We start from the raw sequence: 19409 nt of genomic DNA, 5'->3' as shown, positions 1-19409 counted from the left end.
AAAAACAAAGCAAGGAAGCAAAACTATGAATGCTTATTCCTGTAGCTATTGTGGTTGTATTCACGCAGCATGTTAACAGCACCGTGGAGTGACCCAGTCAGCTGCACAAAAGCAGTAAAAATCGGGATGCCTGAATCTAGGGAGGCTGTGTGCTGCCCTCCTGCCTTTCTTCTGAGCAAGCAGTGATGGCTCAAAGAATACCTCTTGAATAACAGCAATTTACTGCCAACTTTATGAAACCATTGCAAATTTCTTTTGGGTCTTTTAGCAAACTGGATTGCAAACTGCAGCAGTTCTGTACCAGCAACTCAACACATCTGGATGTCCTGAAGCGTGGCTGGTAACCTGCAGGGAAGGTTCTGAACAGACAGGATCTGCCTCAGTCAGCTCATTCTGCTTTTATAGCTGCCAACACCTAATGATGCAGATTCCTGCAGAAAGGCACCAAAAGTTTACCTCCAGAGAAGAAATTCTGTTTAGTATTTTGAAGAGGGGAGAAGAGGGCTTTGCTATCTTGCTGTCATGGTGGCAGCTGAAGACAGAAGTATTTCAGAGCCAGTAATTCTTCTAAAGAGGGAGTCTTAGGAAGGTCTAGTTACTTAAGAGAGGTCTGGGACCAGCGCATCCCTTCCTTGGTCTAAAAAACTGCATATTTCCCAAACTGAAAAATCCCAAATAAAATAAAGGCATGCTCACCATTTTTTTGGAATATTTTAAGTAGCCCGGGGTGCCGACAACATTATATTTCACTGTTCAGGCTCTAGAGGCAAATAGCAAAATATCACCCAACAGCAGAAGCAATGAGCTTGGCAGTTTGAAGCTTATGGATATAACAGCATGTTGCACTCTGAACCTGAAGAAACACAGATATTTTATGGGTATACAGATATATTATGAGTTATATTACCTGTTTAAGTAAGAATTCAGAAAAACATCACAGATTTCTGTCCAGATGTTATTTAAGGGTTTTTTTTAAATTTTGTTTTGTTTTCACGAATGCTACTCCAGGTTGTGCTTTTCTGTGAGTAAATTAATCTGTTTTCACTGTGTGACTGACTTTTGGGTGCAACACCTGCCTCATCAGTCTCCTTTTTTTTTGGTAGAAATTGATTAACAATACAGTTAATCACTGCAGAAGAGATGAAGCAATGATTTCTGGCAGCCAAGCTGGAGAAGTGCATCAAAACCAGTGAGGGCTTACTGTATTGGTGTTACTTTGAAATAACAGTAAAAGACAGGGGAAGATGAAAAACTGGAGGGGGTGGCTGGTAGGAAGGATGTTAAGGAAGGTTAGATTTCCCTGCACAACAGTAACAGCAGTGATTCAGTTCAGCAGCTGTGGTGCACCTCCACTGAGGGAGCTTGGGCTCCGGTATCTGTACCTCCTTGTCTTCCATAAATATGGCAAAGCAAAAAAAAAAAAAAAAAAAAGAAAAATATTAAATTATTTCTGAATTGAGGATGCCTTTCTGAATCAGTATAAACAAGGAAGAAAAGTTTCAGTTCTGTTCAGTCACTCACCGAAACCCTGACCAGGATGGGGCATGCAAAGGACATGGTGCTCTCTCTAATGGGATTTCCAAGCAAGTCAGACTTTCCACTGAAGTCAGTTTGACTTGCTTAGACAACTCACTGGATGCCTTTCTGCTTATTTGCTCCTAAAGACTTCTACACACCTTATCCAAAGAGCTGAAATCTCACTGTAGGATGTGGAACTGCAGCCTTTTGACTCCAAGGACATTAAACTGAGAACAGGAACAGGCTGTCCAGGGAGGCTGGGCAGCCTCCATCCTTGGAGGGGCTCAGGACCCCACTGGAAAAAGGTCTGAAGCTATGACAAGTACATCTGCACAAGCTGCCATCACTTTGGGATTAGGATTCATGCTTATGAATGAAAATCACCAGTTCCTTTTCCTCAGCCTTTGTGCACTCCTAGCATCAAGGATGTTTTCATGCACTGTGTGAGGCTGTAGCAGCAGCTCCATGACTGTGCAAACTTCTGTACCTGGTGTAGATACTGCAACACTTTTCCTTAATTCCCTAGCACCTGAGATATTCAATATATCAAAAATGAAAGACAGAAGCAGCATGTGTTCCTCTTCTGTCACTCCGTGTGTGAGGCAGGGAGCAGAAGGCATTTGGAGGAGCTAGCATTGCACCTCCTGTCAGTGGTGGGGAGGAGACATCACCATTGCTTCACTCCTTGCTTGTTTTGTCTTAGCCTAGAACAAACCCTGGACTCATCATCAGGGTTTGTTTAACTGTCTATTACTGCAAGACATGGAGTACTCTGCTGGGTGGCTCTGCAGCACAGTAGCTGCCATGGGATGCACAAGCTGAGAGGACCAACGCTTGCTAAACCTCAAATTAAGTGGAGCTTTCTCTTACAGGTGTTCCTATCTGTGAGATATGGGAGCTGAGGGCTTCTTCACAAGCTTTTACCTTCCTCAGACACACTATTTCTCCAGGTGCAGTAAGCACCATCGGGATCTTGTTTTCTACCCCACAGCAGAGCACTGTGAAGTTAACAGGAAAGCTGAGACATGAGTCAGCTCCCAGGGCCTCACCCAAGCCAGCAGAATAACTTGCAGGTTTCATGCAATTTCCCTTTCAGCCAAACACATTCAAATACAACCAGAATTCCTCACCCCTGGGAAGATGTATGTTCTGTGTGTGACTTTGACATCAGAGGTGTGCACAGCAGCCAAAAAAATGTCTGGCAGCACGTGTCAGGCTGCAGGGTTTGTGAGAGAGTCCCGGGCAGCACAGCTGTGAGAAGGGGTCTAAGGGAAGCAGGATGCAGCACTGTGCCTCCTCCTGTTCCCTGGAGGGCTTGAGCCTGCCACTGCAAACCAGGCATTGGCACAAATGCTGCTCTGGGGCTCTGGTCTGGGAGCCTGAACTAAATTCCCTGGCAGCAGATCCACAAGCAGGATTTTTTTAAGAGAAGGGAGGACAAGTCGAAGGCTGAGCTTGTGGCTTGATGTCTGGCAGCAATGCCAGCCTAAACCAGCAGGCTCACAGCCCTCCCATTCCCACTCCTGCTAGAACTGTCTGTGTCTGAGCTATATCTGTTCTTCTGCCAAGAGGCCAAGCAGTCTTGTGCCAGCTCAAAAGAAGATATAGCAGACATAATACCAGGACTAGGAGCCAGGCAGCTGCTCCAGTTGAGTCCAGTGACACATGAAAAAAAAAAAAAAAAGAAATGGAAAAAGAGAGGCCTACCAAGGTATCCTTTCAACTTCACTTTAGGAATGACTGGAGTGTTTATGTAGAATCATAGCATTATAGAATGGTTTAGGTTGGAAGGGACCTTAAAGATCATCTAGTTCCAAGACCCCTGCCATGGGCAGGAATGTCATTCACTAGATCAGGGTCCCATCCAACCTCACCTTGAACACTTCCAGGGATGGAGCACCCACAGATGCAGAACAAAGGAAAATCCAAGCACACTTTAGTGAGCTCATAGTCTGGTTTGGTTTGGTCTCTTGCAATATCCCATTCCTTTTTTAGAGTACACTGCCTTGTCCTTCAAACCTCGTCTCACTTAATTTGTGAGCACACAGCTATCACAAACCCATCATTTTGAAACCCACAAATGCAAAGCTGAAGCTTTGGCGCTCATGAATAAATCATTGCATAGCCACAAGAGGCATAAAACTGAAGTAGCCAGTAGGATTGTCTGCTCACCAGCTTCTGAGTCAGTCTCTGGCTTCTAACTCAGTTAAAACATCAAAGATTCTGACTTACGTGAGCTGTGAGGTCATCAGTGACATCAGCAACACCAAACAATGAATTAAGATGCTGCCACCATAATGCAGAATGGTCTCAAAATCAGCCCGTTAGGACACACTGATTCAGAGGTCCCGATAATGTGTTATGGTGTGATGTGCAGGAATAGCTCAACGCCCTCAGCTTCCACCAGGAGCCAGCCTGTTATTAACGCCGTAAAACATCACCATGTCCTGCAGCCGTAGGGAGGAGGAGGAGGGAAGATCCAGCAGGCAGGAATTGTGCAGCAAGATTGATTTATTTAATTATTTTACAAACTCTTTTATAGACTTTTTTCTTCATGGTCTAATTGGACAAAGGATCAGCCACCTCTTGGGGTGACTGGCTAAAATCCTAAAACATCCATTGTCAAAATATTTTTCTACTGTATTATAAACAAGACTTTTCAAGGCTGCAGGTGTTTGGTTGTTTACCTAACTCTGCTACCTCTTCTGTGTGAGAGAAAAGTCTCTCACGGACTTAGAAAATAGCAAGAAAATCCTTGCTAGCAGCATTTTTGTATCCACAGCCTGTGATTATGCAAATATCTAGTGAACATAACAGCTTGACATAAAGCTTAGAAAAAGTTCTACTGGCATTACTCCGCAGCAGAGGGACACTTTTGATGACCCTGTGCAAATCATTCTTAATGGATTTAAACAAAGTCAAATTTTCATTGCTCCAGATTCACAGTGCCACCCTATAGTTATGGCTTTGTTTTCCAGCTCTGTCCTCTCCCCGTTCTAGGAATACAGGGAAGATTCAGACCTTTGGTAACAGAGGGTCATCCAAGAAAAGTCTTTGCCTAGCAAATCCAGCTGGCTCAGAGCTGGTGACTGCCAGAAGGGTGGTGGTTTGCTGTGTGGGCACGGAGGCTCATTCATAGGAATGATAACAACCGGCTGGTGTGTGAACGCCATTTTTGTGAGAGGCACCTGAAGAGGCTGGAAACAGGCACTAGAAATAGTCTTAAAAACAGGCACTCAAGGCAAAACAGTGGCATAAACCTTTCTATCTGTTTTGATTAGGTACTTAGACCAAAAGCAAAGGTTCTGCTTCAAACAAAGGAGCCAGCCTGGTTTTGATCAGCAAGTCGCTGCTGGCACTCAATAGCCCTGTGTTAGCTAGATGCTTCAGCGCTCAATTCCCTGCAGTTAGAAGCCTTCAAATGAGACAGACGACCAGAGATGTTTACAGGAAGGTAGCTGAGCTGAGAGAGGGCCTTTGCCTCCCCTCGACCATCTTTTTATTCGGAGAAGGGGCAAGGGGATGACTGGGGGCGGACCCGGGGTGAGCGGCCAATCAGACACTGCTGAAGAGTCTGAGTTACATTTGGCTTTGCCCGCGCTTGGAACAAAAGAACTCGGAGCACATGTCTTTGGGAGGGGGGATGGGAAGCTCAAAACAGGCAGCAACACTTCAGGCCACCTAATGGCACAAAAATGCAAATAGAGTTCTCTCCACAAAAGACTGCAAACTTCAGCAAATGTGATCCATGGTCTTAAGTCCTTTCCAGACAGGAAGGTCTGAGAACACGGGGAAGGACAACTGAAAAATAGAGAAAGCCTTAGGACAAAAAAGGAGAGGAGGCAGGAGGAAAACAAAGATAGGAAAGGGAAAACACAGCACATGAGAGAATGAAGAAAGTGAAAGGGTGATAAAGAGGGTAAAAATACTGTTCTGCTACATGTCATTTGTTCCGTGCAAGTCTGCTTTTCCAGATAACCTAGGGCAAACTGCTGGTTTGACATGGAGCTTGTAAAACAGCAGATGGCCCTCTTTGGGTTTGTTTGGGGGTTTTTTGTTTCTTTTGGCTTGGGGGTTGTTTTTTGTTGGTTTTTTGCTGTTGTTGTTGTTTATTTCTTTGTTTCATGAAATCCCGACAACCATATTAACTTTCTTTAAGTCGAAATACATTTGTACTCTTAACCACTCATATAAAAAAGAACAAAGTTCTAGCCTGCACACCTCTTCCTCAGAGTCTTTTATGGAAGCCAGCATGGAGGAAAGTTCATTGCCTTGTGAAAGAATTGGTCTGACCATAGTTTATTGTGGTCCAGCTTCAGATCTTCTAAATTTTTTTCCTTGCAAATCTATCTGGTCTCATGCACAGCTACCCTCAGTAGTGCAGTTGGCGAAAAAATATAACGCAGAAAGCACAATTGACAGGTCATTTGTGCTGCTCTATAGGCAGGACTTGAAACTTGCCAAGTTCAGTAAATCTTTGTGTACACATTAATGCACAAGCCCTGCCAGAGGTCAGAAGATAATTTGCCTCTTGTGTCAAGGGCCTAATGACATATTCCTTTCTGTAAAATACATAAAAGACCTTGTCAGAAGCACAAACCTCAGTGCTCAGTTCTCAATGCACATATGGGAAGGGAGGAGGCAGAGATCAGCTGAAAAATTTGCATCAGTTTCACCGTGCTTGTGTCACAGAGAGTCATGGACCAGCTGGGGTTGGAAGGGACCTCTGAAGCCCACCAAGGCCAACCCCCCTTTCTCAAAGCATGGTCAGGGCTGTGTCCTGTTTGGGGAAGAATATCTCCATGGATGGAGACTTCACAGCCTGCCTGAGTGCCTCTTCTGTTGTTAGGCCACCTTCAAAATGAAAATTGTTCTATTTATGTTTGAAAGAAATGTCCTGTGTTTGGACTTGTGCCCATTACCACTGAGAAGACCCTGGCTCTACCTGCTTTGCCCTTTCCCATCAGATATTTATATGGATCAATAAGGAGCCCCTGAGCTTCCTCACATGCAGACTGAACAGTTCCAGCTCTTTCCGACGCTTCTTGTATGAAGGATGCTCCAAGCCCTTAATCATCTTCACAGCCCTTTGCTGGATCTGCTTCAGTATGTCCATGCCTGCCTTGCACCACTGAGCCTAGAACAGAATTCCCAAGATTCCAGCTGTATCTTACCACAGAGCTGAGGGGAAGGATCATCTGCCCCAACCTGCCTAATGCAGCCCAGGCTGCTGTCTCCCACCTTTGCTTCAAGAGCATGTTGCTGCCTCATGGGCAACTTCTTGTGACACTCCAGGATGTCCAAGACCTTTCCTGCAAAGCTGCTCTCCAGCCAGTCAGTCCCAGGCACCTCTGCAGGCTCAGACTGGGAGAGCTGCACTCTCCTGCAGGGACTGGGACTGCTACCAAGCTTCTCAAGATTTGAATAGGGGTTTGAGTCAAACTTTGCAATTTTTTTTTGTTAATCAGTAGCTGTTGCTGGACAGTTATGATTAAGTAATTGTATTGTGGCCATCATATCCTTGTCTGAACTTCTGTTTTAAGGAAAAGAGAAGACATTCCCAAGATGAATGGGCTGTCTGGATAAGAGCCACCAGGAGTGAAGTCAGCAGAACTGAGCAGTAACTGGCAGCAGTAAATGCTGGCAGCAGGCAATCACAACCACCAAATCATTGACCACCTACTCAAAACAGACCCCAGACTCAAATGGAGAGAACTACACCTGTAGACTAATTAGCATGAGAAGAGAGAGATATAACTAGCAAACAGACAGGGGGTTAAGTACTAATTACAGAACAGTTATGTACGTTGTAACCAATGAATGCTTCTGCCTTAGTTTGTTAAAATGTACACATAGTGTAGAGTTTTGATGATCAGTGAGCAGACCCAACTCCCTGCTCTGTGCAAACAAGAAAGAAAAATGGAAGTACCTGTCTCAATGAGTGAATTGGCACTGGGCACCAGTTAGCAAGCCTGCCTTCAGGACAAAGGACTGCATCCAGTGCAGTGCTGGGCAGGCTGCTCTGTGTGGTGCTGGCGATTGTGCCCTGTAGCTCATCACCACCATCACTCCACATGTGCATCACGTCCTCAGCAGAGCTGCCGAGGAATCCAGATGCCTTCTTCTGACATCTGTATTGGGCTTCCAGGGCAAGGCTGGCTTCTGAGAGAAGACACCAGGACCTACCCTCATCTTGGGCAGTCAGCTGGCTCCAAGACAGACCCACTGCTGGCCAAGGCTGAACTCATGACAGCACTGGTGGCACCTCTGCGATAGCGTATTTAAGAAAAGAACTTACTGCACAACAGCAGCAGCAGCTGGAGAGAGGAATGAGAACCTTTTGTGAGGAGCAGCCCTGCTGACACCAAGGTCAGTGAAGAAGGAGGATAGGACATGTTCCAAGTTCAAGAGCAGAGATTCCCCTGCAGCCCGTGGTGCAGACCACGGTGAGGCAGGCTAACCCCCTTCAGCCCATGGAGCAGAGATTCACCTGCGGCCCACAGAGGACCCTATGCTGGAGTAGGTGAACGTGCCCCGGAGGAAGCTGCAGCCCATGGAGAGAGGAGCCCACCCTGGAGCAAGTGTGCTGGCAGGACTTGTGACCATGCAGAAGACCCACACTGGAGCAGGCTGTTCCTGAAGGACTGCGCCCCATGGAAGGGGCCCGCGCTGGGACAGTTTGTGCAGGACTGTCTCGCGTGGGAGGGAGCAGCAGCGCAGAAGAGGCTCTATGGACCGACCGCAAACTCCACTTCCCACCCCCTGGCAGCGCGGGGTGATGTTGAGCCTGGGAAGAAAAGGGGAGGTGAGTGCTTTTTGCTTAATTTCTGACTTTCCAACTCTCTTACTGATGGGCAATCAATTAAGCAAATCCTCCCGGAGCCGGTCCACCACTGCCGCTGCGCTGCCGCCAGTGTGGGCCCTCCCCGGGTGCTGTCACGGGCGGCGGGCGGGACCTCCGGGAGGCGGCACCGGGGCGGCCGGGGAGGGACGGAGGGAGGGCGGCCCAAGGTCGGCGCGGCGCTGCGCAGCCGTGCCCTGCGCGGGTGTCCGCGGCTGCTCGCAGATGGAGTACGACTGGCTGGGCTTCGGCTACGCGGCGCTGGTGGCGGCGGGCGGTGTCGTGGGCTACGCCAAGGCAGGTGGGTGCCGGTGGCCGTGGCTGTCCCGGCCGTGGCTGTCCCGGCCGTGGCTGTCCCGGCCGTGGCCGCAGGCAGCCCCCGCTCCGCCCCGCCCCGCTCCGGGGCCGAGGCTGCGGGGCGCTCAGCCGCAGGGTCCCGGCCCGCTGCCGGCATGACCCGCAAGTCCCGCTGAGTCCTTGTTGCCACCGAAACGGTGCTCGCGGAGGTCTGCAAAGTAGCTTTAAAACCCCCCAAGCCCCCTCAACCAAACCCCTAATGCTTTGCTTGGAGTGTTCTTGTGGATTTACTAGTACGGGAAACTCGCAAAGTGCTTTCGTTTGGTGGGTGGGCTGACTCTGTGTGTGTTCGTTCGCTGACTGCTTTATTTTTTATTCAAGGCAGCGTCCCTTCTCTAGCTGCCGGTCTTCTGTTCGGCGGCTTAGCGGGACTAGGCGCTTACCAGCAGTCCAAAGATCCAAAGAATGTGTGGCTTTCCCTCGGTAAGTTTGCTCGGCAGCCGCGTACTGTGTGTTACTGGTAGCGGTGGGAACAGTAACCTTTTTATTCGAGCATGTTTCAGCTGCCCTGTGCCCTTTCAAATGTTCTAAGTGGTGGCAGGACCTCCTGCCCACAGCCAGGAGGTATTTGTGTAAGAGCACGGCGCCTGGGTCTAAAACCTGGATTGTCCTTTTTGAATCCAGAGTTGGTGAGAAATACCTGTCTCCTCTGCCACATTAGATAATGTGTGAAACCAACACATTAGGTGCAGGAAACGTATGTGGAAAATTCTTGGTTACGAAGCAGCGATTTTAGCCTGTGGTGATGGAATAAGCACTATTTTTGCAGTAGTGACAGCACTGTGGCAGGTGGTATGTGGCCCTATGGAACCCCGGTTTGCACAAAGCATCTCAGAGGAGGAGTACACGTTTAATGCATCATACACTCTGGAAGAAACAGTATGTAAAAGAGAAGAGGCAATGATCTATTCTGCTTGCTTACAGTAGAATGTACTAGAAGTTGTGGGTGTAGCTTGCAGTTAACTCTTCAGGGGAAGGAGAAGGATGAAATCCCTGTGGAAAGTACGAAGCACTGAATGAGATCAGGTGAACCTCAGGGACTTCCATTGCTGCAGGGGTGTAGTATGTGGTTAAACCACAATCAGGAACTGATCTTGCCTTTGGGCACTAAGGTATCCTAGATGACCTCTTGAGGATCCTGCTAGTTCCGTAACTACTCTATAGTGTTACTAGTGTCATGATACTATAGATTTACAGTGATTTTAAGACTATTTGAAACCAATAGGACTAAGGTGCTGAAAGGCTCTAAGAAGCCACTGTAGAGGACCAAACTGCATCATCAGTAAGGAATGAAATGTAAAATGCAGCTCATTGTGAAGCACAATTTCCATTTGTGAACTGTCCTTCCACTCTGGCATGCTACGGGAGTGGCTGTGTATCTCTGGCATGGGTTTTTAGGCAGTGTCATGGAAGAAGGATGAGCAGCTTTTGTATATTCTGATGTGGTGCATGGAGTGCTTTCAAATGGACCTCTTGAAAGCAGTGACAACTCTGATTCATTCATGCATTCCTCCTCAGCCCTCCTTGCAACGTTCAGCTGTGGCTCCTGCAGAGCTTTAAGCTGGTCACAGTACCTCAGGGGTCTAAATAGAACCTTGACAGAGTATCTCTAGAATACCTTCGGCCCTGTCTGATGCAAACAAACTTGAGGCTTTGGAGAAAGGTATACAGCACTTTCACCTGCCTTTCTTCTTCAAAGAAACAATGGCCCTGTAAATTTCATGTGGATGTTGATGGGATTCCTTTTCCTCATTTAGAAATAAAATAATTTGGAGTAATGTCGAAGATGTCAATTGCTCTTTCAGTTTGATCCTTTGGATTGCTTTCTGTTTTCTAATAGTATTTTCAAGTGGGGTTGTTTTCTTTCCAGTTGTAGTATTTAGTGCCACTTTCCAGTTCAGAATGTTGCAGAGAAATGGGAAGTGTAAATAATATTTAACTCCCAGACAGTGAATGCTGTCACCATCCCAACTTTCTGGCAGTTTTGAGCCTGCCTGTATTTGAGAGAATAATAATTCTCTTGCAAATAAGGGTTGAGGGAGAGCTAGTGACCTGTTCAGAGAACTGGAGTTTGTGGGTGATCAGACAATGGTCTCAACCCTGGTGAGATCTACTCTCTTCTGCTGAGCAATGGAACATGCTCACCCAAGATGCTGAGAAGCTTGCAGTGACAGCTTTGATGTTGAAGAAAATCCAGTGAATCGTTTACTCAGAGAGGGAGGCATTCCTGTGTGTACGTGTAGCTCTGTTTAGTAGCAGTGCTGCACTGGCATTTCTGTGTCAAATGGTTCTGACTGGGCTTCTTTTCAACAGTGGCATCTGGCACCTTGTCTACTGTTATGGGAATGAGATTCTACAACTCCAAAAAGGCAATGCCCGGGATAATTGCCGGTGCCAGGTAACCACCTGTCCTTTGTCCTTGTCTGTGTTATTGAATGAACATTTTATTTAACTCGTCTGTGGATTATGTTGTTTTAAAAATGTTACATGGTAAATTCTGTGAAAAATGCAATCTTCTGGTGGTGTTCAGCTAAATGAAATTATGTCAATGTTTTCTCCCTTTTTGTTCTTTATGAGATTTTTGCCTCCACCTCCCTCTTTTTATAGCAACTATTCTGTTCCACAGTTTACTGATGGTTGGACGGCTTGGATTGCAGATGATGGAAAAACCTCTTAAGCCATAAATCTACATTAAGTGACTTGAAGATACATGATTGAGAAGCCCAAAAATGCAACTGCCTAAATGTGCTGCACAGAAGTGGAAAAGGCACTGCTACCTGTGCATTGTATTTTTCATATCCTAATGCACGTGGGTTGTGTTTTTAAAGGACCCACATAGAGAGCCCTTGTCATGTCTTCCAAAATGGTATTTGTCTTAACATTTTCTGCACTGAAAGCAAGCAAGAAAATATGAGTATAGCATTAGTTAAGCTTCTGGTCCTGCAACTTAGTGTAGGCAAAGACCTCCTGGCCCTTGCATTCAGACAGTTGTAGGATTGAAGCTTAAACGCACATCCTGACTCATCCTTCTAAAATCATGTATACCTCTAAAACTAGGGGAGAGGAGCAGCTGATTTGTCACTAGTAATTAATACAATAAACATGCTCATTCTGTTTCATCTCCCTTCCCATATCAGTTTATCTGTTCACAGTGTTTGTCAGTCAGGGAGTTTGTTTTCCCAGCACTGCGTGTTAGAGCCTGGTCCCACAAAACACAGCCACGGAGCGAGTCGAGGCTCTGCTGTAGTGCAATAAATGCATACCCATGCCTTGTGGTCACTTGTCAGCAACAGAACTCAGCTCTATGTCACTCACTGTGATTTTACAGGTTACTACTCATAAATCAAAAATACACTTTATTAGGTAATGCTGAATTGTAGGCACAGCTTTATTAAAATGTTACTTTAAATAAACTAAAAAATTATTATTGAAAACTTTTGTGTTCTACACAACTTTTTTTGTCTCTGATTGTTCACCTGGATTGATACAGTTTGGTGCCTTTCCTGCAGCAAGCATGAATTGTATAAATAATCTATTCTATCCCTGAATCTAGTAGCTTGTAAATATAAAAATCTGAACTGGAAGGGAGGTGGAGAGAGCAAAAGCATGCAGACCACGTATTCAGACAAGTATTATATTAAAGATTTTTACTTAGTTTTTTTTTTCTTTTTTTCCTGAGGGAATAATCTATTTTAGATTCAGAAAATGCTGTATGAAAGTTTATTTAAAGACCAAAGGGCTTATTTGATCAGTCTTTGTCCTCAGTTGATTCCCTTAATGCCTGAAATCATTCTAAATATAAACCTTCCATAGAGAAATATCCTGGAAGATACACATGGATGGTAATGTATCCCTTTTCTGGTCTCATTTAACTTACATCCCTTTTTGCACAGATCCCAAGCTTCGATTTCTTCAACCTTTTTTCTTTGGTGCCTGGCACTGAGAGAGATGGAAGCAACAGGGCTGGTCCATTAGATTGGTGAGAGTCTGGAGTTGCTCAGAATTCTCTGAGTATCAGGGTAGTACCTTGGCAGGAGGGTCACATCCTGTCGTTTTCCTTCCCTCCTCCCTTGTCGCAGCAAAACAGGCACAAGTGACCTTGTGCTGCCTGAGCAGGAGGCACAAAGCTGGGCCAGTGGCCATAGCCAAGCTCTGCCAGCAGGGCAGTGGTTTGCCAGGCAAGTCACAGGGATGAGGCAGGGCTGAAGTCAAGCCAGGATGCCAGGTCAATCAGACTGGGTTCCAGATCTGCAGGAATGTGGCCAGGAACGCGTGCAGCTCCAGCAAGGGTCCCAGCAGCCCGGTTCCAGGCCAGACAACTTGGGTCAGAGCTGACTTGAGCACAGACAGACCTGGAGGAAAAACTGCTCAGAGCACCTTCTTAGAGCCCTTATTAATCAGCCTGCAGAGTTCAGCTTCAGGTGTTCACCTGTATTTACATTTCCCTCCTACCACCCTGCATAGAAATAAGGGGTGTGCAAGACAGAAGATGGTTTTTACATGTCATCCTTTTAAGTGCCTAATCCCAGCTCAGGACACAGCATTGGTGGGCAGGTGTCCCCATGTCTTGGTTCTAATGTGAGAAAGTTAGTAAGCCAGACATTAGCATTTAAGACTGTCTCGGTTTTGAAAGACAGGTGTCTGCTAAGGAAGGCAGAGGCCCCCCTTGAAGTGGCAGATATAACCCCTTTTCCCTCCAAGTTATTATATTTTGAAATCAAGAGCCTTTAGGCGAAGATGTGGGAAATAGAAATAACAGTTCTTTACTATATATATATATGTATATAACCAGTCAAACAAAACAACAACAACTATGGCAGTAACAGCAATCACAAACCCAGTGCCAGCCTTCTCGGCTGTCAGGCCCTTTCCCCTCGGGTGCAGTTCCGCTCGCAGCCGGCAGGGGCGCTGGCGGCTCCCGGTGAGCAGGGCAGGTGCGATGGTTCCCCCGCGGCTGCAGGGGGCGCTCCGGAGCGAGCTCGGGAAACCCGCGGCTCTGGTGCCCTGGGATCCCGGGAAGGGATGGAACAAAGGCTTCACAAACCGCTGGGCAGCCGATCCCGGACTCTCAGGAACAGCAGGCTGAAACGGCAGGCTGGAACGGCAGGGACGGACGCAAATCCCGGGTGGCAGGCGAGATGTATCCAGATGGGAGAACCCCGCGGAGGCCCAGGCAGGCAGGGCGAGCAGGGCTACAGCGTAGCGAAAACTCGAAGCAGCAGCGGAGCAGGGCAGCCACAGCCCGGTCTCCAGCAGGGCAGGGAAAGCGGCTTTTGGGGTCCCGGCGTTGTTTCCAGCAGGAAGAAAGAACGGCCAAAAAGAAAGAAGCAGCAGCTCCTTTCTCTGCAGCTTCTCTCTCCGGACGCTCAGAGCGAACTGACCCCACACCCAGGTGTAGACAAAGGAGTAGCCAGGCCCGCCCCACTCCCCTTTTTGTCTTTCTTAAGTACAGCTATTTGTCCCCTAGCAACATGCATATGGGAGAAAATTCCTTTAACAGGAAAAAAAAAACTAAGACTAAACTAAAACCCCAACAAAGACACTTTTATTTAAACTGCTTTATGGGGGTTTTTTTGCCTCTTCATATTGCTCTTGAAGCAGTTTTGTTCTGTAGAAGTGGGATGCAAACATAAATGGCATCTCCTACAGTAAGCTGAGAACAGCCTCAACCCAGCAGTTCTCTAATTGTATAATCCTGGTCTCAAATCAGATAACTTGTGAATTTGAATTGAAGTTGTCTTTAACAGAATAAAGACAATAGAAAGCAGAAAACTGGACTGATAAGCTTTTAAACTTTTAGACCAAAGTGTGAATGATGGCTGCTGTTCCACGAGGTTTGAAAAGCAATAGCTTGAACTGAGACTGCTGGTAGACGTAATTTAGAACTTGTGGTAGAACTCTCATGCTCAGGAGATACAGCAGTAACACAGGCAAAGGGACAAGAGAAAAATCTTAGCCTTACATAAAGTTTCAAAGGGGTAAAAAGTATCAGCATATACTAAATTTTTTAAGCATTTCTGTACTAGCAGTCCAATGTGTACCAGTGAATCAGAGTTAAATGACTGTACAAAGGCTGTTAGCCTTTTCTTGCTGTTTGCAACAAGAATCACTGAACACTTGTTGTGCTTTGTTTGTGGACAAGTAAAGACTGATAGGGTTGTGTGAAAGCCCTTTCAAGGTTCATTAGCACACGACAAGGACAGCACGTTTCTTCTAACCACATTTAGTGCCATAAATGTATCTGTTTGCTTTTCTGCTCTAAGGTGACTCGCAGACACGTGAGCTATGAACATATTATTAGTTAATTCCTTGACCAGGCTGTGATTTTAACTGCCACTGGCATCTTGGACTAGAGATGGGTGATTAATTTATCTTGTTTTTTAATTACAAAATCATAGCATTTATGCCTGTTACAAATAGTCTGAAGGTGTCCTTCATTGCCATAGCAAGTTACAGATATGTTCTACAGTTAAATTAAGATGCATTTAAGTAGCATGGGGACATCTCTTAGAAACTAAGGGAATGACAAATACTTAATCCTAGACCAATGGCAATTGAATTAAACTTTCTAGTGCATTACTAACCAGACAGCCCGATCCCTGCATAGTATTACATTATATATCCTACAGTATTAAAAACAACTGGTGTCTTCTTTAGGTGCAATTTTCATTAAAAAATATTTGACTTTTTGGTACAACTGTTTTAGATTAAATTGCTTTCCAGGAAGTTAACATACCCATATATTATGACACATTGGGTCAACAACAGGAATTTAAATTTTAATATCCATTTCTAAAAGCCATACAAATAAATTTCTTTTTTTACAATGCTTGAAGTCATCATTAACAACTTTACATCTTTGAAGAATATACTCAGTTTGTACTTTGAAATGGCAAGTTTGATGTCACTATTAAGTCTAAAGCATTTATTCTAAATGCAGTTGTTAATTGAAGTAGTCCAGTTCAACATCCTAATAAACAATGTACTGTACATTGCAAAGTCCTTTGGGCAATATTATTATAAAAGTTAGCATAAAAGCTGGGGAAAGTACTGAATGAGCACATAAACAGTGACCTACTGAATTATTAAAGTTTTGTGCGTGTTTTCAGGTACCTAAGTTGGCCTTTAAGATCTAAACCAGAAAGCAATGTCTTTGAAGAACAGACCAATATCCTTCCTCATGTAGCTTATTCAAACTTTGTAGTTTAGTTTATCACCCAATAAAGACAGGTAGGAACAAGAGTTTAGTGATAATTTAGGCGTTTTTGGTTAATTCACCCTTAAAATGACTGACAGACTGCAGTGATTTAGGCTCCTTAAAAGATCACTGTGACACTCCCTTGACAGCACAGAGATAAATCTCTACAGATCTTTGGCCAAAAATGGCAATAAGGTAATTAAAACAGCAAAATTTAATTGTTAGGCCTCACGTCACAGCTTGGTAAGTCGTATTCAGTACTTGTTTAGCTGTTTTTCAGTGTTGCTATATCATTCAACAGCCCTGTATCAGCCAAATTTCTAGACCTTCCTTGTGTAGTATCTATCAGTGGATTGCCTATGTCCTGCTACAAGGGTTTCAGTTCTCACTGCTACATGAATATTTGCACCTTACAGACCCTGAGTTACTCTTTTACAAGTGAATTCTGAAATCCTTGCAGAGGATGTTCTTGAAGACTGATGTTCTTCACAAAGCCAGATCCGTGCTTTCACTCTCATCTTCCATCTAAGGAACCAGCCTAACACCTGGAAGCCTGGTGCTGCTCTGCTTCAGCCCTTCTTCGTGCTGCTCGTGTGCTTCAAGCACATACCAGCAGCAGATGTTGCACTGGATGAACAACCCTAAGAGTTGTTCTAAAGAGTACGAGAACAGAAGATCTATATATAGAAAAATGTCAGGTGAAATCTACTTCTCAGTTTTGGCAATATGTGTTGTACAATACTTCCCTGCATCCTACTTTACAGCCAGTATTTTACATGGTATTACATGTACTATACAGGTAATAGAACTATATTGCATAGTCTTAGGAAAAGCTGGAGAAAATAGGCTTTTCAGGTTTCCAAGTGCAGGAGAACTGAACACAGAGCACGTAATATCCACACAGGATGGCATTTTTTATCTGTTCCCTCCATATTTGGCCACCCAGTCTGTTCCCCCATGTACTCGCTGAATTGTTGGGGGCTGAGTTAAGATACTCATGTTTTTTGCTGCTGAATTGAAAGTAGGACCTGGTAGTGGAGGACGAGCAGCTTTGGTTTTCCAGGAATAATCTGAAAGGAATAAGAACTCAGAATTAGTTATGACTAAAAGGTATTTTACTCCTCTACAGAGAAAAGAATGAGAGCTCACAGATGCCTTATGGTCCTCAAGGATGCTAATGTAGGATCCTTGAGGATGCTTTGGTCTCCTGAATGTCATAAAACATCCTGAGTTGGAAGGGACCCACAAGGATCAAAGAGTCCAGTTCCTGGCTGCACACAGGACAACCCCAAGGATCACACCATGTGCCTGAGAGCATGCTGTCTATGCTTGTTTTGAGATAAGATCATTTTTTCCTATAGTTTGTGTGTATTATTCTCACCTACTGAATAGTTGTTTTGCAGCAATCCCTCAAGAAAACACTGAGAATGAAATTCAGTGGAAAAGCTGATGCAAATGCCAACAACTCTGTATCTCTTATTACAACACTGCTACAGAATGAAAGTGTTCTTTCCTCTATCTTAAATATTTTTAAAAGCATGTCATTATAACATTGATAAATTTATTAAGATTCAGACAGCTTAGCCTGAAGGACAGCTTCTGGGGACCCTCTTGTTCCTTTTGAGATTTTATGCCTTTTATTCCCTTCTTGCTTAGCTCAGAACTCCTGGTGTACTTGGTGTCAAGTCGTCTTTGCTCCATTTCCCATTTCTCCATTGATTTAATAGGATTTATTCCAAGTCTGAAGGCTTTCTTTCTCTCTTAATGTTGGCACCCACCTGATCTCAGGCACTAGCAGTAGTGCACTACTGTATTCCTGGTCTTCCTATTCAGATTTCCCCTTTTGACATTTCACGTAGTTGCTACTTCCTCAAGTTTCATGTGGTTAAAGTAATTGCTCTGCTGTGAGGGCTGACATTTCATCATGTTCATGACCAATTCAGCCATTTTCCCAAGCCTTTAAAATCAGCCAGCTGGGACCTCTTTTATCCAGACTCCTGCTATACTCCTTGTTTCCTTAGCATTCCTAAGGCAGATCCTGTCCCTTCTATTCCTACTTTTGTAGTTTAGTCTTATGTACTGATACTCTTTAAAACAAAATTTAACATTTAAATTGAATGGTTTTTTTGGTGCCTAGGTATCATTCTGATCCTTAGAGAAAACCACCTATTTTTTGGTACTGTTTTTCAACAGTGGATTGAACCTGTTAAGGAACAGGTGAGGATCAAGACATTTAAAAAGGGGGAACACCAATGAGCTGAAATTTGGGGTCAGATCTCCACCTCTTTATTTTACGCTGGCATTCCCTATCTTTCATCAGCAAGTATGATTCTAGCCTACACTATCTTGGCAATAAATGTCACTTTTCCTGGCATTTTCCTCAGAAAAATTGATCTTTATACTACATTAAATTATTTAAATTATGGCATTAAAAAACTTAACAGAAAAAATAAAGAGAGCAAAAACAATTGAGAGCATAACTTATTACATTTTCGATAATATAAAGCAAAGGGTCACCAAAAATGTTAATGTTCAAATACTGACATCTAGGAGATAAAACCTGCCATTTGCTTTGTCCTTATCTCTCTTCCCATACAAGTCTGAAGACTTTAAGCTAAATATGAGTGGTTTGAGCAATAAGATTCTTGTTCTTCTCCAGAACATGGAAGAGTCTCTTAATTGACCTCCATCTGCCAGCCTTCTGACTTCTACTACATATATTCAATTTGTAATTACAGATTAACAGTAAATTTATTTCCCTTTGGAACGCCACATGTGATTCCTTTTTTTTTTTTTGCACTATTCACAGCAGTCTAGAGAGAGTTGCAGATTTTGTCCTATGAACTTCTTGATCCATGCATTGTGACAAACCAACTCTTGCAGTTGTGTTTCAGCAGTGAATCAGATGAATGGAGTCCCAACTACACGACCATTTACTACACAGTTGTGGAGTTACATGATTTTACAGTTCTGCTTAGCCCATCACCACTAATGAACTGTAGTTCAACGAATGGTCCAAATCTTCTTTACACCTTTTGTAATTATTTTCTCGTTTATCTAACAAATGTTAGTAGCAGTAGTTTCTCTAACTATCAGGACAGCCTCTAGACACCTACATGCAGCTCGCTTATATTAAGAATTTATGCCCTAAAATTTTATTTACAAAACTTGAGGAAAACCTTACCAAGGGCTAATACATCTCCTCTTAGGAAGCATGGAAAATGAATATTTCTCTTTGTCTTGGATATGAGTAGTAAAAGAATATTTCTTACCTGATACAGGTGCACCAAGAGGTGCTAGCTGTATCCTTTGTCCAGCTGATCCAACTTCTTTTTTATGGAAGGAAGAGGTGTACAGTCCCAATGGGTTGTAAGCACCACTACTTACAAAGCCAGGATTTCCTGTTGACATTACAGAATTTTAGAATTTTCAGCTGCATTCAGAAAACTTTGCCTACTTTTTATAGTCACTTCAAATTATATTTGCCGTACCACA

The 19409-nt window shown here is 44.4% G+C and overlaps 2 protein-coding genes across 8 annotated transcripts in view; one reads left to right on the top strand and one right to left on the bottom strand.

Annotated features, from left to right (window-relative positions):
• Positions 1 to 8491: 8491 nt before the first annotated feature.
• Positions 8492 to 12150, top strand: LOC125328553 (transmembrane protein 14C-like). Its single transcript, XM_048309433.1, has 4 exons — positions 8492 to 8660; positions 9038 to 9139; positions 11030 to 11114; positions 11343 to 12150. The coding sequence occupies exons 1-4, from the start codon at positions 8585 to 8587 to the stop codon at positions 11398 to 11400; spliced, it is 321 nt and encodes a 106-aa protein (XP_048165390.1). The 5' UTR covers positions 8492 to 8584; the 3' UTR covers positions 11401 to 12150.
• Positions 12151 to 15474: 3324 nt separating this feature from the next.
• Positions 15475 to 19409, bottom strand: part of MAK (male germ cell associated kinase) — a 29483-nt gene continuing 25548 nt past the window's right edge. For all 7 annotated transcript variants that reach the window (XM_048309397.1, XM_048309406.1, XM_048309377.1 and 4 more), the window contains 2 exons: positions 19187 to 19315; positions 15475 to 16984 (listed from right to left, as the gene is read on the bottom strand). In XM_048309397.1, the coding sequence (XP_048165354.1) occupies positions 16830 to 16984; positions 19187 to 19315 (284 nt within the window). In that variant the 3' untranslated portion in view covers positions 15475 to 16829. The remainder of the gene's footprint in view (positions 16985 to 19186; positions 19316 to 19409) is intronic.

Source organism: Corvus hawaiiensis, chromosome 1 (assembly GCF_020740725.1).
Source record: "Corvus hawaiiensis isolate bCorHaw1 chromosome 1, bCorHaw1.pri.cur, whole genome shotgun sequence".
Lineage (NCBI taxonomy): Eukaryota > Metazoa > Chordata > Aves > Passeriformes > Corvidae > Corvus > Corvus hawaiiensis.
The sequence above is the reverse complement of the archived record's forward strand: the minus strand, read 5'-3'. Positions and strand labels throughout refer to the sequence as shown.

What these genes read in the sequence shown, in the direction of transcription:
- LOC125328553 (XM_048309433.1), top strand. Translation starts at nt 8,585, where the DNA reads ATGGAGTACGACTGGCTGGGCTTCGGCTACGCGGCGCTGGTGGCGGCG. An exon ending in CGTGGGCTACGCCAAGGCAG is followed by an intron (nt 8,661 to 9,037) that starts GTGGGTGCCGGT and finishes TTTTTATTCAAG; the next exon opens with GCAGCGTCCCTTCTCTAGCT. An exon ending in GGGATAATTGCCGGTGCCAG is followed by an intron (nt 11,115 to 11,342) that starts GTAACCACCTGT and finishes TCTGTTCCACAG; the next exon opens with TTTACTGATGGTTGGACGGC.